General features: G+C 49.9%; 1 protein-coding gene across 1 annotated transcript; it reads left to right on the forward strand.

Moving 5' to 3' along the window:
- The first annotated feature begins 2,373 nt into the window (after positions 1-2,373).
- On the forward strand, positions 2,374-23,364 carry RXRG (retinoid X receptor gamma). The gene is made up of 10 exons (XM_053950427.1): positions 2,374-2,665; positions 12,462-12,724; positions 15,729-15,873; positions 16,494-16,673; positions 18,877-19,037; positions 20,175-20,304; positions 20,920-21,052; positions 21,779-21,870; positions 22,143-22,248; positions 22,949-23,364. Exons 1-10 carry the CDS (start codon positions 2,617-2,619, stop codon positions 23,094-23,096), a joined length of 1,407 nt encoding a protein of 468 aa, XP_053806402.1. The 5' UTR covers positions 2,374-2,616; the 3' UTR covers positions 23,097-23,364.
- The last annotated feature ends 487 nt before the right edge of the window (positions 23,365-23,851 follow it).

The raw sequence follows: 23,851 nt of genomic DNA on the forward strand, positions 1-23,851 counted from the left end.
AGGACAGCACTGGAGGCAAAGCCAGTGTTATCCTGAAACAGCAAACTTTGCCAACAGGTTAGAAATCCTTGTGGTTGCTGGGATTGCCGCCACCTGGATTAGACAGGGTGGATGGAGTGTGGGGCAGCCTTCACTGAAACAGGAGCTGTGCCTACATCTCCCTGCACCTGGATGCAGCTGTGAACACTGGAAGGACTGGCCTGAGCTGAGAACATTCACTGGGGATGGCCTTGTTGTATGTTGGGGGGGTGGCAGGGCAGCATGCAAGTTCAGCTGAACAGAGGAGAGGGACAGGACACAGAACCACACAGTCAGATGCTGCTGTGTTGTGCTCTCAGGCTGCTCATCAAACCCTTTGGTCTCCCTTCCCCAGGGCTCAAAACCTGTGGCCAGTGAGAGGGATGTGTGCTTAGCTGCCTCTCCTCCTCTGAAAACAGTTCTGCAGTGCCATTAATGTTTGTGCAATAAAACAAATGAGATGTGAAAGGTGGCCAGATAGAAAATACAAGAGTGATCTCTGCTGTTTGTATTCCCCCTGCAAGACTGCAGTTGCTTGGTGGGTTTTTTTTTTTTTTTTTTGCCTCCTTAGAACCTACTCTGCATACTGATCTCTTGGTTGTTTTTTTGGTTTTTTGACTGTGACAAAATAAGAAGGTGTGTGTAAACCTAGGCCACAGCTAACGGGCTATACAGAATACTGTTACTATGGCCTGCAAACCTCCTTGTTCCTGACAGCAGGTAGGTTATGCATTTATTCTGCTCTGTGAAGATGCACTCCCGAGTGTTAGGTTCCCATTCCCAGGTAAACTCTAAGTCCTGGAGCTGATCTGATGTACCTGCTGCCCATAAAAAGCTGTGCATCCATGCCACGGTGTCCTCCCAGTACTGCACATTACCAAGTCCCCACACGCAGATGCAGAGCAGGAATTGGAGGAAATAAAATCACCTTTTAAAAATAAAGGTTGTTAATATAAGGGAAAGGAAAAACCCTTTCCCTTGCCTAAACTCTAGCTAGAGATAAATGGATGTGGCAATGTCTGAGAGCAAAGGAAGAAACAGAGCTAACAAGGGCAACCTTTCCTTCTCCTGCAGACGTGATACCTCAGGGCTGACTGCACCTCAGTCAGCATCTGCCTGAGCTGCTGCTGGGTGCTCTGAACAGCTCTGGGCTGGCAGATTCCATGCCCTCCCCTTCCAGCATGCTTTGTGCCAAAGGGTAAAATGGGTCCTGGGGTGACCTGGAGGGAGCCAGCTGCCAGAAGGCCCTTGTAGGACGCCAAACATCCTAATCTGCTCTTCCCTCTTTTTGTCTTGATGCTTGCACGTCATGCTCCCCATGGTCCCCTCGGGAAGGCAAAGCCCCTGGCTAGTCCTGAGTCACCTTTCTCTGCCATGTGGCTGGTGGCAATGACAGGTCTGCAAGCCACCTTCTCCTCCAGCATACATATTAATGCAGGTCTCCGGCAAAACTGCTCCCTCCTCCATTCCTTTGAGGTGGCTTCATTTGACACTTCCCAGATCAGACCCCAGAATCAGTGGGCTGTGCTGTATCTTTGCCTCTCCCCAGAACTGCAGGAGTTGGGCTGGGGGCTTGCCAGCCAGGGAGCTGGGGCTGCTCCTGATCCGGAGCACCAGTCACTGGAGGGGGCAGTGCTGGGGACCCATGTGGCTCTGCCCCGGCCTGGCAACTGGCTGCTTGTTTCTGCTTATTCCTACACATTTCCCTCAGAACTTCACTGCCGGGAGGGCTGCGCATTAGACTGAAGTTGTGGATGTAGGTCTGGGGCTGTCTGAAGCTCGCTGTGAACTTTACTGACTGTATGCAGCACGGACTGTGCCACCCCCCGGGCTCTGTCCTGTGTCCCACCTCTTCTCACCCCACACAGCTTTAGCAGCTGGTTAATGAGGCTTTTGGTGTGGTTTGCGTGTCTTTTGTGCTCCTTCGGGTGGGGCTGGGATGAGAGTTGAGCTGCCAGCTCTGCTAGCCCCAGGAAGGTCCTGCTCCTCCTCAGCCTTGCATTTCCTCGGGGTGGCTGCAGCCCAGCACCACAGGGCCGTGACGTGATTTCGGGAGCACAGCTGAGGCACGATTTGGTGCGGGATGCGAGCGTGTGGCGAGGGCTGCTCCTCTGCCTGGCCATAGGGACCCTCCACATGGCCGGAGCTGCTGGAACCAACACACCGCGCCGAGTCTCCACTGGTGGAAAAGCAAATCACCCCCCTCCTTCCCACGATGCTCCTCCCCTGAACAACTTAACCTCTCCCCCTCCTCCCAATTCCCGATCTATACCGGAGCCGCCGTGCATTGATTGGCGTCTCAGCCGGGCGATTATGCTGCCGGCCCGGTGCGCCGGGAATTCGCAGGGAGCCGAGCCAGCCGAGCACGGGAGCCGGCGCTGAGCGAGGGAACGAGGGCATGGCTCAGCCCGAGCTGCTGCCGGCGTGAAGCGAGGATGAGCCCGCGGCTGGAGGAAGCTGCCCCGGCGCCCTCCGAGAGCCCCCGCTCCTGCAGAGCCATGCCCCGACCCCGGCGGGCTGCGCTGCGCTCCGGGCAGCTTTGAAGTTTAGAGGAGGCAGTTGTGTTGAGAAAGGCGAGCGATGAACTGAAGATTAAACATGTATGGGAATTATCCTCACTTCATTAAGTTTCCTGCGGGCTTTGGCAGTAAGTATTTTACTTGCGTTTGCGATCTGTGCCTTCTGGGTTAGGGGGAGGAACTGATCCCGCAGTGGCGGCGGGGGGGTGGGGGGTGTAAAGGGAATTTAAAAACGTGTTTAACCTAGCTCGGATGTGGCTGTAACCTGCAGTGCCCGTGTGCTTGTGATTGAAGCCGTCCTGTGGTTTTATGTGCTGTGAACTTCTGCACAGCCAGACCAGGCTGCCTGAAATTTTGCAGGCTTGAGTCAAACCGCTGCGCTCCGCTTTGAAGTTTAGTGGATCATTTGGGAGATGCATGCTTGTGTCTGTGTGTGGTGGCTTGAATATCTTCATTGTAAGAACAGCATCAAACCAAGTAAGCATCCTTCCAATTTAATTTTTATTAAGTTGTTGGGGGGGGGGGGAATTATTTTTCAAACATGAAACACCTCCCTAGAAAACCTTAAGAGGGCTAATTCCTTGCCTTGTGGGGCTGTCTCCTGCCCTTGTGACACAGATCCCACCATAATCGTGTGGAGCTGTGTCAGATTAGCCAAGGGAGGCTGCCCAGGGGGACGGCGAGGGGCTGGGGCTGCGACACCCCTGTGCCCCCCGTGAGCGAGCCCTGGCCGCAGGAACCGCGGCTGCTCTTGGGAAATGGACTTCGCGATTACTCTTTATGTTTTGGCTGAAGTTATTCCCCTTGCCCTACACGGGAGATGTGCGAGGGGAATGGGTTGAGGAGCTGTAGGTTGGAGTGCTCGGCTGCGAGGGGCTGGGAGCACCCACCTATGGGCTGCTGAAAGTACTGATGGAACTTAAAGTGCATGCGTGTGCAAAGTCTTGGTACCTCCGGAAAGCTCTTTAAGTTGTTCCCAGCCCTTCAAGGTGGATAAATGCCTCCAGGATTCGCTCTGGAGGCCCCCAGGCTCTGTACATCAGCCTGTTATTTCTCTGTTGGAGAAGCAGTTCGTGCAGACACCACATTGCACATGGGATGTTCCCACTATGTGTGTGGGTTTTTTTTCCCCTCCCCTTTTCACCAGATGCTCACCTCTGGTAATTCTCCAACTCCGGAAAACTCGTTGGTATTGCATCAAGTTATCCTCGAGTTTCACAAGCGCTCGATTTTCCCAAATACCTTTTTAGGCTGTTTCTGCAGAAAGGGGATGACTCCTTGGGAGAATCTATTGCTCACTGGTGGTTTTAAGGACCCAGCAAAGACAAGCTGAACTCTCTCCTACTGCTGCAATAAGAACGAAACAATGAAAGTGTTATTTGTGTTTAATTTATTTCTATTACAAATTTGCAATGAACCAAAAGAAAAGTGACATTCAAGCTGATCTTCACAGGAACCAGGCAGAGATCCCTGTAGGGACAAGGGTCACAACACTCAGCAGAACCTTTGGGACATTTCTAGGAGAGGAAATTGGTAATAGGAGCAGAGGGATTTCTGTTCCACCAATAAAGGCAAAGGGACTGTTCTCCAACAGTTCATGATTTTGGGAGTTTAACTTCTATTTAAAGTATTAAACTGGTGTTTTAACCTGCTTCCAACTTGGTATTAGAAACAGAGGTGTTTTCTATATGTGAATGCCTGGCAGAGATGCAAAAGCATTGGCCAAGTTTTGTTTGGGATGCTTTAAAACAGTCCCTCTGTCCTGTCTTGTGCTCCCTGGATGGAGTTTACCACTCCTGGCCACGCTGCCCTCAAAGCCAGAGGGCTTCCATGTCCCTGTGGCAGCTCCCTTTCCTTGTGTGGCTGGGTCTGCAGAGGGGGATTCAGGCTGGCTGAGGAAGCAGTGCCTGTTTTGGTCAGACAGCTTTGGGCCTGTGTGAGAGGGCAGCCAGGCTTTGGAGGAGGAGAGATCGTGGTGACCACGGGTGGAAGGGATCCTCCACTGCCTTGGGTCCTCACCCCGAAGCCCGTGCAGGCAGCCTGCATCTCCATCAGGCCCACGATGTGTTCCTGCTGTTTACTGCTTCCCCATCTTTGGAAAAGCCACGAAACTCTTCCTGGATGTGCATTAGGGGGAACATCAGGATGCCAAGGCAGTGCCCACACTAAGCTGTCAGCCTGTAGGATTCATTGCACTGTGTTGCTGGAGAGCAAAGTTAAGGTGATGCAGGTTCTGCTGTTCTTGCATTCAGATTTCATTTAGCTCTGAAATTCTGGGCTTCAATTTCGGCATAATGGCAGAAAAAAAAAGTGTCTATTTGCTGTCTTTTTCTTTGCTTTCATGTAGCTGTTACGTCTCCTTTACCTTAATTTTATCTGCATTCAGGTTAGAAATAAGGTGCATGTTTTTGATGGTGTGTGTAACACTCGCTTTGATCTTAAACATCTGAATAGCACCACCAAATTTGCCTGAGAAAGTACATCCACAACTTGGTCATAAGCACATGATTTGTGATGAGAAAAGGACAATCAGACTCCAAGGTGTCACAGATGAGTTTGTAGAATAGCAGGGAAAATGTTCAGATGAGTCACCCTTAGACATCTTAAAGCAGGAGATGTGCTGGGCTAAGGCTGGGCTGCAGGAGGAATGAAAGGGCTTAAAAATGTGTTTTCATTCTCCAGAAGGATGCATTTCACCCAAAGCCCAGCTCCCAGGGCAAGGAAGGATGCTGTGCTGACTGTCCTCTCTCTCTGAGCACTCTCTGGCACCACTGGTTGGGGACAAGAACTAACTTGGCTCCTCCACAAAGTCTCTTTTATTAGAACTCATGTAACTTGGCCTGTGGCCACACCACCTCCTGCTGCAATCATGTCAGCTCTCCCAAGCAAAGCAGGGTTAGGCCAGGTCGTTTAGGGGATAGGGAGAGGAAAACCCACATTGTGCTGGAGTGGCTCTGCTGCCTGGCTGGCTGGCACCTTTTTTCACATGTGATGGTCCCAGCTTTTGTGACCTGCAGGATGCTTTTTTCCCTGGATGTCATGGCTTGCTGTGTCCATTCCTATAATTGTGGATGTGAGGATGGAAAAGAGCCCTTTGACCCAGCAAAGGTGTGAGAAAATCCAGTGGCTGGGCAACTCTGGCATCTGGGAAAACAAAATTTTAAATTTTGTGAATTTTTTTTCTTTTCAAGCAGGAGACACCTGCCTTCAGTTGCCTGAGGCAACCACAGGTCCTGCAGTCAGTGGGACCCATTCTCCTGGGGACCTGTAGGCTCTCCAAAAATTCAAAGACAACTGTAGGAATTTGTACATGTTTTTTACTGGTGGCTGCTGGCCAAGTGGGAAATCTGATCGAACAATCATGGAAAAAACCCTTCAGGCCTCAAATTCAACAACTTTTCCCTTTTTTTTTTTGGAGACAAGGAACTTTATCCAACTCTTGTGTGTTACTGTGGTCACCAGGGAGATGTGATACCTTGTTAGGGTGAGTAAATTTGGCTTGCAGTTCTTTTTTAATTACTTGATGTGTAGTTGCTGAAGGAGTCTTTCCCTGGTGCAGGCTCAGCAGCAGATGCTATTTTGAGGTCTTGGCCTGATTTGACTGAAATTGGACAGTGGGTCAATAGCTTGGTATGTCCAAGGACATTTGGGCACGACACACAGCTTCTTGTGGCCAGGTTTTGGATGGCCCCCGTTTGCAAGGGAGGCACAGGAGCAGTACCAGAGAAGAGAGGAAGCAGCTCTTCCACCACCTGGAGAGCTGAGGGAAGCTTTCTGCTGCCCTGTGTAGGTCCCTGTTGGAGAAACCCCTGCTCCCATCTGTGCCACTGCAGCTCCTGAGAGATTTCCTCCTTGTTTTTAGCGGTCAGGGAAGGCTGCATTATTTATTGACATGGACTTGAGCAGGAAGACAGAAACACAGAGGTTACTGGACCTTTAAAAGCAAGGCAAACCCATGAATCTTTCTGTGGGTTATTAGCATGGCAGTTTGTACTGGCTGTTGGAATCTGCTTGGATGGTTAAAAATATCACCAGAAAGGGAAGAGTTTTTTGGTTCATCTTCTGTGTATTAAACAAAAACAACTTCTGCAGTCACAGCAGCAAAACTTAGCTTGATTCCAGTTATTGTGGGCATCCTGCTACCATAACTGCAGCCACTTTCAGGAGTGTTTCTCTCAGGTATTTCCCTTTCAAGGTCATCCCCAAGGATGAGCTGTTTGCCAGGTTGCACCTCCCACGCACACTCGTGCTCCTCTCCTGAAATCAGCCCTTCTCTGCCTGTCTCTTCCCACTTCTCAGTGCTTTCTGATCTGCAGAGGATGAAGTATCTGCAAAGTCATGTGTCAGGCAAGGCAGCTCACACCTTTAAGTGTTTGTGAACCTTTTCTCTGAAGCCTTGGTGGGAGCATAAGTGTTTTTTCATTATTTGATGACTTCCACCTTTTGATTCTCTCTGACATTAAAAAGGAAACTGTGAATGTTGAGAGTATCATCATCTCTAGGCTTGCCAGGGATCTTCAAGGATTGTTTTAGGCCTTAGATGAGGTCAGGCCTCAGTGTTGAACACGGGTATTTCTCTCAAGGCTTTGCTGGGTGTTAAAGATGAAGGGGCATTAGCCAAAACAAACTTGCAGCCTGTGGTGGTTAAAGAGTGTGTGTAGTGCTTGGATGTTTCTGGTCTCTGCATTTTGGTTCTTCTTTCTGCTCAGGCGTAACCACTGAAGCTGATGTTTGCTGCCATTATTTGTGTGAAAATCAAGACGGTTTTCTTGGTTGCAGCCCAGGTTCCTTCTCTTCCTACTGCCTTCACCGAGGTATTTGGGGTTACTTGTACACTCTGGCAGAAGAGAAGTCTTTGTTTCCACGCCTTCCTCAGCTTTACCTGTGCAGTGCTTGGAGCACAGAGCTGCATCCAAAGTGCCTTTATCAAGCTCACCTTGGTTCAGTTTCACTGTGCTAGCCCAGAACTGGCTGTTCAGCATTGGTGTGATGGACCTGGAGCTTTTGTGCTCTGCGGGTGCATCTGTTGGACGCCTACACATCTGCTGTGATGTAGATGGTGTTCTTCTGCTTTTATGAGGCTATTCATGCAAGTTTCCTATCCCTGGATTAGGATTTTGCTAAAGTGAAGATGAAACACTCTTGGAAGTCAAGTACCAAAGCTTTGTGTACTTGCTCAGCTTCAGTAGCTGGTGGGTGAGGGTAATGCTGTTGCTTTATGTCCTCAAGGGCAGTATTGTCAAAATGCAGAGAATGAGTGTTTCTTGGGCTCTTTCTTCATTATTTTTCCTAATGTCAGCAGAGATGCCTAAGCTGGCATTGGATATGATCCTTATTCTGAATGCTGAAGCAACAGTATGGACACTGTATCTGTGTGTGTGTGTGTGTGTGTGTGTGTGTACTTCCAGCTGCTCCCTGCCACAAACAATGCTGTAATTTGCAGAGCCACTTGGAAACAGTGATGCACCTAGAAGCAAGTTCTTCCTTCCTAAGTGTGTGTGTTTCTGCTTATGGCAGCTTGTGGAGAGTTGATGGAGGCACTGGGTTCTCTGGGCAGTGCATGTTTGCAGCGGAGATACTGGAAAATCCACACAATCCTCCTGTCCTCCCTTCCCCTGCTCCTCCAGGAGAGAAATAGATACAAAATCAAGCTTCCCTGAACTTGGGCAGGAAATTACCTGTCCAGGCATTAATGTGGAGAAGGGAAACAGGGAAGAAGGACAAAGAGCCCCACTTGTGGATCAGAAATAAGCCAATGATGAGTGCGGAGTGGGTGGCGAAGAGCGGCAGCGAGCCCTGATGCTCAGTGCAGGTCCCAGCTGGTCTCCCCCAGCTGGCGTGGGGACATGGCCAGCGTGGTTGGTGCCCTGTGCTCGGGGCGTCCCCGTCCCTGCTGTCACCTTGCATTACCTGATGGACACGCTGCAGGCCTGGCTAAATGTCACCTGTGCCCCGCGCAGGCGGGGGCAGCCGGCTGGGGCTGGCGTGCAGGACTGAGTCCTGTCTCCCCAGCCCACCCTGCTCTGTCCCACAGCTGCTTCCCTGCACAGAGCAGCTCCTCTCTAGCTCTGTTCCACTGCCATTTGTCTGTCTCCCAAATGATGAGAGAAAATACCTGGAGTAAAGCCATTCCATCCTAGTGAACACAAGATCTTTCTGGGCTCTGCTGGGAGATGTGGGACATAGACCATCAGTATTTTCTTGCAAGTCATTTAATTTAATTATTTTCTTTCAAAACTTGGCTGTTTGCACAGTCCAAACCTCCCTGGCTTTGAACTGAAACAAGTTTGAGCATATTCAGCTGAGCGAATAATTAACCCCAGGGTCAAGGATGCTTTGGCTTGGTTCTTCCTGCACACCTTTCAGCCATGAAAATTGTTCCTCTCACAAGCTGATCGTCTGCTAACAGTCATTTCTTATATCCCTCTCTGAGCACTCTAGCCTGAAAATGAGAAGCTGAGAGGAGGATTTTCCCCAGGTGCAGGAGAATGCATTCCTGCTCCCCTGGCGGATGACTTAGCAGACTTACCCCAGAAAGGGACTGGAAGTCAAAGTAAAGTTTTTTGTTGCTTGTGGGCTTTTTGTCATCATTGTGCTTTCCTAAATGGGGGCTTTATTCCAATTTGTAACAGATGGATAAAGCTGGTCGTTTGGTAAGTGGAGAGTTAACCCTGCTGGATTTGACCGAGGGGTTTGCCAGAGCCTTGGCAGGACAGTGTAGCCAGGCACTGTAGAAACAAGCATGTTAACTCTGGTTTGTGTCATCAGACCCTGGCAAAGGCTGGCTTTACACCTCTGAGCTCTCAGTAGGTATTTTCATTTATCCATCCATCTCCACCAGCAAACACTCCTTTGTGCATTCACACTTCCTCTTTGGTATCTCATTGCTGGGGTACAGAGGTACAAACCCTCCAGGTTTCCTGGCTTTGGCCTTTGATCCCATCCTGGGGTCTAGGGGATCCCCCTGGGTACAGCCCTGAAACATTTGCCCCTTGGCAGGGGCAGGAGCCCACCATGGGGCTTGCACTGACCAGCAGCCTCCTGGTGAGAAAGCCTTGCTCTGGGTGCTTGTGAAACTTGGAGCTTCTCTAATGGAGAAACTTAGCAGTGACAGCATTTCTGAAAGGTCTGGCATAAAAGCAAACAGTTAACTCTCCTGGGTGTCTTTTCTTATTGGTTTAAATCTTTTGCATGATACTTTCAAAATATGCCCTTTTCTGTGTTAATGGAAAAGGATGAAGAATCATTCTTCTGCTCAGCTGTCCTGGTGTGATAGATCTCTGCCCAGCATCCCCTGCAATGACTTATTTTCCAAGCTGAGGAATCCTCAAAGGCAATGCTGTTTACCTAGTTATTTAAAGAGGCGTAAAAGCAAATTCTTTCTAGGTCTGTGCTACAGATGCTGGGGAGGACTGTGTGCTATGGTACCACAGGTGATGAAAAATGCATTTGCTTTTCTCTGAAGCTGACAATGGCCCGAGTCAGGATGGTCCTTTTAAGCCCCAAGAAACATCTGAGGTGCCTGTGTGAGTTGAGTGCTTGCTTAGGTAAGAGGGGTCCAGGCAAACAGCACAGCTTCTGCCCAGTGCTAAAGGCACTCTGTCCCTGGGATGAAGGACTGGAGCACTTGGAATCCATTCCAAAGCAGTGATTTTGCTGTCTGCTAGCAGAAAACAGGCTGTGTGTCTCCCTGATGGTGGCAGGGGGATGTGGGGTGACTCCGTGGCAGCAGGCAGAGCCCTGTTCCTGCCTCCAGACCGCCTCGCTGCCTCTGAGACTTCTGCTGTTGTCATTGAGCCGCTTCCTCTTGCTGCACATCGCTTTCCCACCGGGAGAATTGATCCAAAAAGCCAAAGCAAGAATTGACAAAGACCTTTTCTCCCCCTCCCTCAGCAGAATTAAGTCTGAAGTGGGTTGATAACGGCGGATCGAGTCCTCCTTGACTCTGACAAATGTCTTTAATGTTATTCAGCAAGCTGACCTTTTCCCGTCTTTATTGTGCATCTTCCCTTTGAATCAGATTTGATTGTTACTTCAGGTAGAATAACAAACACTGTCACGTAAATAACTTTGCAATAATGTTAAAAGGAGGAAAAAACACAAACAAACAAAACACCCAAGCGCTGCCTCACTTGCAAATGCAACAGGAGAAATGTATCCTCTGTGCCAGCCATGAAAAACCAACTGTGTGACCTTCCCACACAACATCTTTGCCTTGCTACTCCAGGGAATGATCTCCTGTGTTGAAAAACCAACAGAGAAATAATGGTTCACAGAAATGTTAATGACAGCTAATGCTAACCAGGGCTGGTAAATTCTAAGGGAGGGAGAAAAGGTCATGGAAATCCTTAAAATGCACCTAGATGCATGACCCGTTGGGACTAGCAGGCATTTGATGCCTAGATACCCTCTGAATATTTGAGACTGGTCTTACAGAAGACAGTATTTAGGCCTTGGTTGAGCTGTTCAGCCTCAGAGTCTGCCCTGAAGTGGCATTGATCAGGGTTATATTGTTTTTCTCCACCACCTCTTCCTCAGCAGGGCTCAGGGGCAGACTGATCTGGTGGGGCTGCTGTGAGGCTCAGCTTGGTGATGTGCACTGCAGCTCTTCAGTGTGGAGGGAGGAAACCCCCTGTCCTTGTAGCTCTTGAGAGTGCCCTGGCACATCTGCGTGGCTAAACTCTCTGCTCTGATCTGTACAAATGAGAAAAAAATAAAGGACAAATTGTTTTGTGGCTGCCTTGTCCTGAAACTTGCATTGCTAGCGTATCATGAGCCATTCCTGGGTTGCTCCAGCTCCTGTGGAAGATGCTGGCACCCAGCTTTGGGAGTGAACATGTGAAGAGGCACAGTAGAGGCACACGTGGGTGGGAAGGAGGAAAACTAAGCCATGGGAGCACAAGGCCAGAGCCACCTCAAGGAGCAGAGATGCTTCATAAGACGTGTGGAGCATTCAGAGTTTCCAGGCTGGCTGGTGAGGATTTCAGGGTCTCAGAAGCGTGCTGTCCCTAGAGCTGGCTTGGACAAAAGAAATGGGACCTCAGGGAAGAGTGCAGAGAAAACTGAAAACCAGCCTGAGGCAGGCAGGCAGTGGTGCCTTCCTCCAAGTCTGCTCAGGCACCAAAGTGGAGAAGGAATATTTTGTTATGAAGCATTATCTCCACAATGAGTTTTGTTGCTGTATATTGTGGATTCTTTAGTTTCTTTCTTCTGCTAAGGTTGGGATTAAATGTGTGGGACGGTATTTCTTGTTTGGACTTAGATGTTTATTAGTTTTTATCTATATTACAGTCTCACAAACTGTGAGTTTTACAGTACTTCACTCTAACAAGCTAAAAATGGAGTTGTATTTCTTTCTCTACAAGGCCTTTTAAGGATAAACTGTCTAATTAAGAAATGACACTTAAATTATTTTTATTTTTAACTCAATAACTAATTACCCATGACTCGCAATGCGGACTTTGTTATTTAATTATACAATACTGCTCAAACTCATGAAGAAGAAGGTGAAGGAGAAGGGCTAGTTTTTGCTCTAAAACTTTTATCCTTTTTTTAATATATATATTACTATGTTCTAAAACTTTAAGTTTTCTACTATGTGATATTACACTTTTCTATTCAAACTACACACTCATAATCTTAGTTTTATCATTTAATTTTGGAAGTCTTCTCTATGGTCTCAGGTTAAATGTAGCGTTCTCTTGGGGATCAGCACAGAAAGTCTAAAATTCTCAGTAACCAGGGTTCCAACAGTATATAACTCATTTTCCTGTACTATAACCAACATTTTGTTCTTTTCCCTTTACAGCATGCTTTGCTGGTTGCTTTTGAGGCTGGGCTGGCATTTTAAGCTGACACAACCAGGGCTGGGCAGCTGACGGCTGTTCCACTCAGCGTGCTTCATCTCTCCGCTTCTCCCTGCAGATTCCCCCGTGCACGCCAGCTCCACGTCCGTGAGCCTGTCCTCGGGCCTTCCCACGGGGAGCCCCGTGGTGGAGGGGCCCCACAGCTACCTGGAGCCCCCCGGGAACGGCGCGCGGGCGCTGCCGGCGCCCATGAGCGCCATCGGCTCCCCGGTGAACGCCCTGGGCTCGCCCTACAGGGTCATCGCCTCCTCCCTGGGCTCCCACCCCGTCGCTCTGTCCTCGGCCCCGGGCATGAATTTCGTGGCGCACGGCAGCCCACAGGTGGGGATGTGATGCTTTCTTCCTTGCAGTTCGGTGTTCAGGATGGGTAAAGTCCCGAAAGTTGAGGGAGAGGATTGGCTGGTGGGGAGTTCGGCCACTCGGGGAGCTCAGCTGGAAAGAACATTTTCTAGCACGTGAATCTGCATTAATCACCCTTGCACAGACACAGAGACCACACCAGTTTTAAAGTACCCTAGAGGATGAGGGAAGAGAGCTAATCTCCAGCTTTGTTCTCACTGTGGGTGCAGTCCAGCTCCCCTCTGCTGCATCTGTTGCAGTGTATAATTACTGTACATGGAAACAGACAGGATAGCCAAGGGCTACAGCACATGAAACATTGCCCTTCCTCCTGCAAAAGCATATCTGCTTCGTTTGGTTGTCTGGAAAGGAGACAGACTTTCTAGGGAGAGACAAATGTTAATGCTGAATGCCAGCCACCTACTGCGTTGCATATCAACTTGGCCTGAAGCAAAATGAAGCGCTCCCATCCTTACTGCCTGTGCTCACGTGGGTGCTGAGGTTTCCCTGCCAGACAGGGAGGAGACCCAGGTGTTAGGGCTGGTGCCTCCCCAGAGCCATGGATGGGCTGGGAGCCTCCCGGGGTGGCTCTGTGGGATGGAGACGTGCTGCTCCAAAAGCCTGGCACCGCCTCCTGCATTTCTGGTGGCAGTGTGGCATCTTGACAGAGAGCTGAAATGTTCTGGGTGTCCAGATCTAAGGGAAAATTCTGCCTCTTATGAGCAAGATTTTGTGTTTTATTAGTGGGACCTGCAGGTGGGAAGTGCTCAGAAGCCCCATGGCTCCTGCTGAGGAAAAAGCAAGGAGATGGTCCCCAAGCCCCTTCTACCCCATACCCTGCTGCTACTCCTTGGAATGCCTGAAGCTCTTCTTAGTGCCTGGAAGGCTGGGAGAGGATGGCATGAGCTGCAGAGCTCTGAAAAGAGGATGGGATTTGGTTTACTTTTCCCCAGCATCCTCAACTCCTGTGTGGGCCCCAGCTGTCAGCACTGGGAATACTGGAGGATCCCTCTTCCCCTTGCACCACCCAGCTGTTCCCCATGGATCTGATGGTATTTGTGCCCGTGACATCAAGGACAGGATGGCTGGACAGGAAATTGTGGCAGCACTGGCTGGTTGGAAGCCTTTCCTTTGGGACTGGGGATGCTCTGGGAAGTGGTTTCCCCAGCCTGGGCGCTGTGCCAAGTTCCCAGATCCGAGGAGAAGGTTCCATTTGTGTTGCCTCTAATGCAAGGAGACAGCTGGGCCCTGGGGATTCAGCAAGGAGGCAGCTAATGGATTTGGGTTCAAGCAGTTGTCCCAGATATCATACATGATTGCACTTAACCTGCAAGAGTCAAGCTCTAAGGACACTGATGGCTAAAACTGCCCTGTGTGTCCCCCTCCCATGGACCCTCTCTCCCTTTTATTGTTTCACAGTGCAGGCAGGGAGGAAGAAAAGGTGGTGCCCGAGTTCTGAGTAACATTTTTAACCATAAAAAGTTCCTCCTTGCTCAGCGTTTTGCTGATGGACACTTGTGGGGAGGAAGGGGTTTATTTCTCCTTTTCTTGGCCTGGATTTTGAAGCGTAAGGATTTACAGTTGCCAGTGCCTGGTTTGAGTCTCTGCTGGGGAGATCAAACCTCCGTTCCTCTAGGCAACTTTTCTCAATGCACTTATATGTCCTAGTGGAGCAAAACAACTTGGCTCCTGATTTTTGCTGGATAATTTTTATTTTCTGTGTTACTAAAACCTTTGAAGCTTTGAAAATGATGGGATAGCACTGAGGGAAGATGAGAACAGGCTTCACCTTTTTATTTTTCCAATGACACATCCAAAAATTCCAATGGGATGAACCCTTGTTCTTTACCGAAATTTACTGTGGAAATTATCACTTTTTGTGGGAAATGTGCAGTTTCTTGGAGCAAGTGGAGAACTTCTAGCAACATGCATGAAATCTACTGTTTTAAATGTTACAGAGATTGGAATGAAGGCTTGAGCTGGGTCTTCATCCAAACCTTTGTTTTCTATCCCTGCTTCTGCCTTCTTTGAGCTGATAAATTGGCATGACTGTTCCAAACAAACCCAGGGATGGAACAACCATCCCTAGCCCTCAACCCACGAGAGTGGGGAAGGTGATTTGATGGTGGGCTTGGAGGGGGATTGTTCTGCCCAGACAGTTTTTGACAAGACGTGCTCAGTGGCCCTTAGCCCTCCCTGCCCTGCTCCAAAGCAAACAGCAATAAAACGAAGCCCTGGGCAACATCAGGCTTTGGTCTCTAATCAATGTGGGTTTGTAACCTTTAACTTCAGCAGCCAGGAGCAGCTCCTGGGGATCTCAGCTGGGGGCTCTGTGTCGTTTGCCTGCATCTCACAGCTGCTGATTTTTAGATGCTCAGTCCGATCCCTTTTTTTTTTAAATAATCTGGTAACCCCAAATCTGCCACCTATGATAGTGTTTGGGAACGTAAGTCCCGGAGAGTCACCAAATGGCCATGTGTTCATGTGTATATGCAGATATTGTGAGTCAGGGAAGCTAAGCCACTAATTTTAATTTATTTTTTCTTTGTTAAAACACCATTACAGGTTCCCTAGCCATGCAGCAGTGCAGGTTTGATTGTAACAAATCACCTGTCTGCAAAGCTCTGCTTTACTAAGCTGTTAGTGCTTGCAGCTGCCAGCAGCCAGCAGTCAGCATTCTCTAATGAAGCAGCCAGGATCCCACAAGCCTCATGGCTTGGAGGCTGTAACTGAGCAGCTGAGGTTACTGCCTGCCCTTTCCCAGCTCTGCTTAGTCCTTGCTTTGGTTACAACATCAGGCAATATCTGCTTTAGTGCCTGCTTAAACCCCTCCTGCTGGATTCAGCAGAGGATGTCTGTCTGCCCATGGGGATAGGCTTGTGGGACAAGCCTGGCAGGAGCAGCAAGGGAAGGGTCAGCTCCATTTGGGGATGGTTTCACTGAGATGTGAGTCTCTCCCCTCTAACCTGTCTTGTGGCTTCTGCAGCTCAATGTCCTGAACAATGTCAGCAGCTCGGAGGATGTCAAGCCCTTGCCGGGTCTCCCGGGGATGGGGAACATGAATTATCCATCCACAAGTCCAGGATCCCTAGCCAAGCACATCTGTGCCATCTGTGGGGACAGGTCCTCAGGTAGGAGGTTTTCTTTCTTGGGGAAGGCTTTGTGCAGTGAGAGCTCTCCTGGTGCTCCTGTGCAGCACTGAACAGCGTGGGGGCTCGCTGGGGCCATACTGGCATGGCAAGATCATGGCTGGGTCTGGCTGTCTGTATTGCACATTAGTGCCCAAAAGTGAGCAAACCTAAACGCTGTGCTCCTCTCCCTCGTGTGTATAACCTCATTTTACCTTCTGTCCCTGTTTACCAAAGGTAAATCTACCAAAATCTCTGTGTTCCCATTTCCCTGTGCTTTGTGTTAGCTGGGCCCTGGCTGTGCCTGGGTTTTCTCTCGTACCCCAGTGAGCCATGCAAACCCTCTCCATATCAGTGCACCCCATTTGCTGCCTGTGGCCCTCCTGCAGCTAAGATGCTCCACATCACTCCACTGGCATGCAGCCCCTCCTTATCACAGGAAAACAGTGGTCCTGTGGTTTGACTGCTGCTGGTCACTGTTGCTGCTAAGACTCACTGAAGCCACTTCAGGCCTGCCAAGGTGATACCCTGCAGTTTTTTCACCTTTGGATTTGGTTTGAGCTCTTCCACGCTGGGAGGAAGGGCAAATACCTGCCTGCCCAGGGGTTCCCTTGCCTCCCCAGGGAAGCACTATGGGGTGTACAGCTGTGAGGGCTGCAAAGGCTTCTTCAAGAGGACGATCCGGAAGGATCTGATCTACACCTGCCGGGATAACAAGGATTGCCTCATCGACAAGCGCCAGCGCAACCGCTGCCAGTACTGCCGCTATCAGAAGTGCCTCGCCATGGGCATGAAGAGGGAAGGTAGGACTGGGGCTGCTGGAAGCAATGGGATTGGAGAAATTTTCCTTTGTTCATTAGGATAAATCAGGCTCTTGGTGACCCTCCAAGGCTGGTGCATTCCAAAAACCCACACTGAGGGCATCAGGGGGTTTTGCACCTCATTACGTGAAGGAAATGAGAATTGTGGTTTAGGTTGGAAAAGACTTTTTTAAGATCAAGTGGAACCATTGGCCCAGCAATGCAGATTCCACCACTAAACCCTGTCCCTAGGTGCCACATCTACCTGTCCTTTAAATACCTATGGGATGGTGACTCAGCCACCTCCCTGAGCAGCCTGTTCTGATGTTGGACAGCCCCTTCTGTGAAGAATTTTTTCCTAATAAGGGCTAATGAGGGAAGAGACTGATGGGGAAGCTGTTACAGTGTATTTTTCTTCTCACCTAATCACACATGCTGGTGAGTAGCGAATCTTTTAACTGATTTTGACCCAACCTTGCCTCTAGTTAGTGACTTGTAATGGCTTGGACCCCTTGGAAACCTGTAAACCTCTGCTGGGGACAGCACCCAGCAGTGAGGGGTCTTGCAGACTTCTTGTCTCCTTTGTGAAGAGCAACTTCCTTTTTTTTTGTTTTTGATTCCCTGACTTCATTTGTTACCACCTCATTCTTGTACTGGAGGATAAGGGTGAATGATTTATTTCTGTCTCTCATTTTATAGTTCTCTGTCATTTCCACTCTTAGCCTCACCTGCTGAGCTGCATTGTCTCCCAGATTATGCAAGGTCAGGAAGTGAAAACCAGCACAGTATTTAAGCTCATTTTTTTCTAAGATAAAGTAATGGAGCTGCCCGGGGAAGCAACTGTAAAATTGGGCATGAGCTGATCCTCGTCCTGCAGCATCACCAAAGCTGTGCTGCCTCAAGCTCACAGGGCAGCAGGGGACTGCACAATGCCAGGCTGGAATCAAAAACTTAATCCCAGGCATAGCTCCCTCTTCCAGCCAGGTGCAAAGTGGTTCAGAGGACCAGGGTGTTAGCACAACTCCTTCTGCAGAGAGTGAAAATTTAAACCCCAGGATCCTGGTGGATCCTGTGGGAGTTTGGCTGCAGCAATCACAGGGGCGTTTTGGGAGCTGCAGAAACTGAGGACAGAGTGCAGCTTAAGTTCAGGGGCTGAGTGATGGGACTGGTATTTCCTTACCACGTTCTTTCTTCCAGTAAGATTTTGGTGACTTCAGAAACACTTGCATGGCTTTTCCTGTCCACTGCTCTAAAGAGGACAAGTGTTCCCCCCCAGCAGGCTGGCATATTACTGTGTCCTGTGTTGCCCTCCCTCACAAGCACCAGGCTGGATGCCCCACTGATCCATCCCCTTGGGTGCTGCTGTTTCTCCCCAGCAGTGAACTAAACAAATATAATACCTGCTGGTCACTTCTTAAGAAGGATTGTTGTATTTCCCTTTGGGATTTCTTAAAAGAAAAAAGTGTAGCCAGGACTTCGGTTGCACACGAGGGTTGACATACAAGATACACAGGTCCTACACTGACCTGTCTTGCCCTGGGAGTTACAAACTGAGCTTTGGAGAGGATGTCATGCTTCTGTGCTTTCTTTGGAAAACATACAGAGAGGGGAGAAGGGAGTGAAGGTGTTGGGGTACTGATGTAGAAGGAGCTTTCTAGTGGGGAGGATCAGGAAGAGAGGTGCTAGAGGGAGAGGTGATGCCAGGGCTGGGCCAGACTGGGTAGGATCCTGCTCAGGAATGAGACAAGCAGCATGTGTGAATCCAGCTGGGGGTTTGGGACTGTCTAGCCCTGCTGCTGGATGCTCTTGCTGCTGTGGGATTGTTGAAAGCATACTGGGACTGCTAGAAGCATACTGAGAGCACAAAAAAACTGTCTGTGAGTGCTGGATCCCTCCTGCCTCCTCCAGCACCCAGTGACAACCGAGTCCAGGCTGCCACCTGGAGGTATCAACTCCTCTTCCCTCTGTTCTGGAGCTTCATACTTTGGAAATCACAATCTTTGGTCAAATTTGGAGGCTGCTGGTCTGCAGCAACCTCAAGAGTTCTTGGTGTGGGAGCAGCCATTTTAATGGGTGCACATCTGAAATACCCATTTCTTTTCTGTTCTCCCCTTCTTGAGGGGGGTCTCTCATCCCACCTGTGGGGACCCCCTGTGAGCAGATGAGTGTTGCTGTGGCTGTAGAGAGCTGTGTTTGTGTCCCACAGCTGTGCAGGAGGAGAGGCAGAGGAGCAGGGAGCGCAGTGAGAACGAGGCCGAGTCCACGAGCAGTGGCAGTGAGGACATGCCCGTGGAGAGGATCCTGGAAGCTGAGCTGGCAGTGGAGCCCAAAACAGAGGCATACAGTGACGTGGGCACGGAGAGCTCGGTAAGAGCCCCTGGCATCACCTGCAGCCAGAGATTTGAGCTGGGATTTGAGCAGACAAGCAACATGTGAATGACAAACATTTTACAAGAGGGTTTTACTCCACACCACGTAAAAATCACCAACAGTTTCTCTTTTGAAGCTACTCTGAATGACAGCTAGAAAACAGCTTATATGTTATTTCCCAAGCATTTTTTCCCAAGTCTCTTTCAGTTTCAATGAGGAATCTCATTGGAGATGCTGGAAGAGTCTGAGCCCCGTGCTGGCTTTCACACGTGCATAGCCCTGAACACTTCTTGTCTTGCCCCGTGACCAAGGCTGGGGTGGAGCTGAACACAGCAAGTTTACTGCTGTGGTTTTACTGGTTTGGATGAAACTGGTGCTCATGCCCCTTCAGGGGCTGCTCCCTGGCTTTCAGATATGCCCTGGGGAGCAGGACTGCAGCTGGCCACAAGGGACTTGCTATGCAAAGGGCAACAAGCAAACAGAAAAGTCTAGCAACCAGCTCGATGCCTTAGGATTTTAGCTTTTATATCTTTCAAATCCTGTACTGCTTTAGTGTATAACTCTGAACTCCATACAGAGTGTTAGCTACTGTCTCCACATTTTGGTCACACACAACAATCCCTCTGGGCCTGAAGCTCAAGGACACCCTACAGCCTCAGGCCCCAAAAGTATGAACAAAAAGTGAAATGGGAGGGGAGCAAACTGGGGGAATATGACTTCATTACCTGAAGCTGTAATTGGAGGATTAACCCCTGATATGTAAATGGACCAAAATTGTCTGAAAAACTCGTGACCATCATCCATCCTGGGTGTAGCCTCTGGGAGGCTTCGGCTGCCCAAGGTGTGCCTGTTGAAGGCCTTCAGTAAATACCCACTTTTACTCTCTTAATCTTGTCTAGCCTCTGTTCTAGACAGCCACTCCAAGGCATCAAGCTGCCTTGGCTGGCTGCAGAGGGGATAGTGGCAACAAATACCTGCTCTTCCCAACAGCACCCAACTGAGATTATTGGCAGTTTGGGTGTTGTACTTGTGGCATTGAGTATCGTTAACTCGATTGTGATTATCAAAGACTTTTCATTGATGAATCCTCCTCTTTTCCTCTGCTCTTTTCCTTTGCATACCCCTCTCTGTTAGACAAACGACCCTGTCACCAACATCTGCCACGCTGCTGACAAGCAGCTCTTCACACTGGTCGAGTGGGCCAAGCGCATCCCCCACTTCTCCGACCTGACGCTGGAAGACCAAGTCATTCTCCTGCGGGCAGGTAGTGTCCCCCACCTGTGGCTGTCCCTGCTGCCCCTGCCCCTTCTCTGGGCTGTGTGAGAGCCAGCCAGGCTGGATGGTGAATGTGCAATCCTGAGCCAATCCGTTCCTACATCTCCCGTTCTGAGACACGATGAGAGGTTGGCAGAGGGTGTGGATGGGGCAGTAGAATCTGTTGTTTGTAAAGAAGTTTGAGTTGTTAGGAATACATTTTTTAGGAAGAAAACCCAGAATATTTCCCCCCTTTTTTTTTTTTTTGTAATTTTTCTTTTTCCCCTTGAGTCAATTTTTTTCTGCTCCTTGCTTGCTACTAGTCAGGGTCATCAAATCACAGAATATCCTGAGCTGGAAGGAACTTGAAAGAATCACCAAAGTCCAACTCCTGGCCCTGCCTGGAACAACCCCAAGAATCACACCACGTGCCTGAGAGCATTTTCCAAATATTTCCAAGGGACAGGCCACCCCTTGCAGTGTTGGCGAGGGCTGCAGCTGGTACCTGGGGTGCCAACTCCCCTCTTTAGTCCAAAGCCAGCAGGGAGAAACCAGCTCTGCTGCTCCATGTGGGACTGATTTTTGGCCGGACTGCCTGACGTGTCCTGCACTCCTCTGCTTGCAGGCTGGAATGAGCTGCTCATTGCCTCTTTCTCCCATCGCTCCGTGTCGGTCCAGGATGGGATCCTGCTGGCCACGGGCCTGCACGTGCACCGCAGCAGTGCCCACAGTGCTGGCGTGGGCTCCATCTTTGACAGGTACGTGGCCCTGTTGCCACATCCCCCGACAGGGGTGGCCAGGCTGGCTCTGCCTTCCCCTCTGAATGGGAGACATGTCCTTAAGGGAACTAGAGCAAACCCTTTGTGGTTTGGGGCAGAAGTAGCTTGGAATGAGCAGGGGATGTTTGACTGACTTAAAAAAAAAAACAAGAATGGGGTGAAAGCATGGTGGGAAGGGATTTGCAGCTGCAGAAGCAGATGTTGGGTTGGGTGTGCAGGGGGAGGAAAGCTCCTGTCTCGAGAGTTTGCTGTAGCTGTATCTAGGCCTAATACTGCTCACCAGGAGCTTTAGAGGGCAAAGCCTTAAACCCCAACTTGCTGGTGTAACAACTGCACGCATATTGTCCCTGCCATGCCTGCTCCCTGGCTGGCAGGACACTGCCTCACCACTCCTTACCTGGCATGTGTAAGGACAGTGCCCATGTTTTGCACTACACAGTAAAAAGTGGAGAAAACCCATGTGGTTTTCCTTGAGTGAGTGCAAATTGTGAGTGCTGTGTGCTGAACAAAGTGAGAACAGGAGCAGGTTTGATGCTCAGGTCCCTGGATGTTGCTGATGCACTTGTAGAACAGCAGTGTGGGGCATGGCTGTGCCTCAAAGATGCCTCTCCTCCTGCAGAGAAGAACTGAGAGTATTCCCAGTGCCTATTTTCAGTGGAGAAACTGGTCTCTGATTGTCTGCTCACCCATGTCCCCCACACGCAGGGTTTTGACAGAGCTGGTGTCCAAAATGAAAGACATGCAGATGGATAAGTCGGAGCTGGGGTGCCTGCGAGCCATTGTCCTGTTTAACCCAGGTAAGCCCGAGGCTGGGGACAGTCCCAGGTGACAAGCACTCCCTCTGGGCCACAGCAGGTCACTGTGACAGTGAGCATCAGGGCTGCAGACAGATTTCATGCTTTGGGTTGGAAGGTTCCTCGAGGCTCACATCATTCCAACCCCCCTGCAATGGGCAGGGACAGCTCCCAGCAGACCAAGATTTGTCCCGGTCCTCTCCTGCCCGTGCACACAGTGCAAAGACCCCCTCTGCAAAGATCCTTTCCCCACCTGTATTTCCTCCCTTGACCAGATGCCAAGGGTTTGTCCAGCCCCTCAGAAGTGGAATCTCTGCGGGAGAAGGTCTATGCCACGCTGGAAGCCTACACGAAGCAGAAGTACCCCGAGCAGCCAGGGCGGTGAGTGCCCCCAGCAAGGCAGCGTGATGCCCACCTTGGAGAGAGGATCCTGGCTGTGCTGGCTCTGCCTGAGCCACAGTGCCCAAATCCCCAGCCTTGAGGGTGCCGTGGAGATGGAATTTTGTTGCTTTCCAATCCAATCCTACCCTCTGCTGGCCGAGCTCTTGAAGCGCCGGCAGCTGGGTCGGTGCCTGCGGAATCTTCTGCTGGTCTTGGCTCTGGCTGTCACCACAGACACTGCAAGAGGGTTCTGGGCAGGGGGAACAGGGAACAGGCTGCCAGCTGCACCCCCTTCCAGCTGTGCCTCCAAACGGGAGGCAGTGACTGGCAGCTGAGGCGCTGCACACCCTCTGGGAGCCTGGGGTTTTTTTGAAGACAGATTTAAATGGTACTGTGGAGATGTAGGTCTTGCAAGGTGTTAAGATGTTCAAATCATGGTGGGGGAATCTGGATATGTTTTTGTTTTTGTTTTTGTTTTTTTTTCTCTTTTAAGTTTTAAAAATGCCAAATTCCGTTTTGGAAAGGTACATATTCCCACCACACGAGGCAACAAATGCTTATATTGAAAGCTTAAGGGAATCTAAGTCTGAGAATGCCCCAAAGCATTATTTTTGGGAGAATTAGGCTGGTGCAGGCTTGGAAACAAGTGGGAGAGGGCAGCCAGTGCCTCCCTTGTGTCTCTGACTCTGGTCTTTCCCAGGTTTGCCAAGCTCCTCCTGCGCCTGCCGGCACTGCGGTCCATCGGGCTGAAGTGCCTGGAGCACCTCTTCTTCTTCAAGCTGATTGGAGACACCCCCATCGACACCTTTCTCATGGAGATGCTGGAGACACCCCTGCAGGTCACTTGAGGATCTGTCTGGCCAGAGCCTGGCCCCCTGTGCCCCTGCACAGCCTCCTGCCCCTCTGCTCTGAGCCTGTGAGAGCTCCAGAGATGTCCTTCGCCCTCTGCTCCTCCTTGGTGGGATTGTCGTGGTTTTGTACAGCTGTAAATCACCCCCTGGAGCCCCCCCTGGCCTGTCTGGGGGGCGTGGGTCACAGATCCTCTACCCAGCTAACCATCGCCCTGCCCCCCTGTACAGATAATTGCTTTAAATTATTTTTTCATTCTCAATAAAAGTCAACAAAACAAATAAAATAATAGGAAAATAAAATATTTTTGCTGTGGTCACAGCTTGGGATGGGGCTGAGGGTCCCTCCTGACACTCTTGGGCAGCCCAAATCAGGGCAGGAATGTCACTTGGGATATCTCTGCTTGTGCTGATGGACACAGTCCTCTGGCTGAGAGAAGACAGGTATTGCTTCTTGTTTCTGCTAAGGAAAGACCAAGAGGAGCTTGCTGCTGTGAATCAAAACATTTCATTCCCCCGTCTTAAAAAGAAACTCTTGGACTCTTTGAATTCTTTGAAGTTCTAAAGTAATATTTAAAGTAAGTTTTTAATGTGTGAGAGGGTGGTTGTCTGGTTTTGGTTGGTTGGTTGGTTAGTTTGGTTTTTTGTTTTTCTTTTCTGAGCTAGTCTAGCCACTGACAAAGACCCGAAATCCGGCTGGAGTATTTTGAAGTGATGCAGATGTGCTCGTGGATAACTTTCCATTTTCCTGGAGC

Source organism: Vidua chalybeata, chromosome 9, assembly GCF_026979565.1.
Source record: "Vidua chalybeata isolate OUT-0048 chromosome 9, bVidCha1 merged haplotype, whole genome shotgun sequence".
Taxonomy (NCBI): Eukaryota; Metazoa; Chordata; class Aves; order Passeriformes; family Viduidae; genus Vidua; species Vidua chalybeata.

Bases quoted from the DNA above. Each gene is read 5' to 3' on its own strand.
- RXRG (XM_053950427.1), top strand. From the start codon at position 2,617: ATGTATGGGAATTATCCTCACTTCATTAAGTTTCCTGCGGGCTTTGGC. The intron at 12,725-15,728 runs GTGGGGATGTGA...TGGCTTCTGCAG, and splicing joins TGGCGCACGGCAGCCCACAG to CTCAATGTCCTGAACAATGT. The intron at 21,053-21,778 runs GTACGTGGCCCT...CCCCACACGCAG, and splicing joins GTGGGCTCCATCTTTGACAG to GGTTTTGACAGAGCTGGTGT.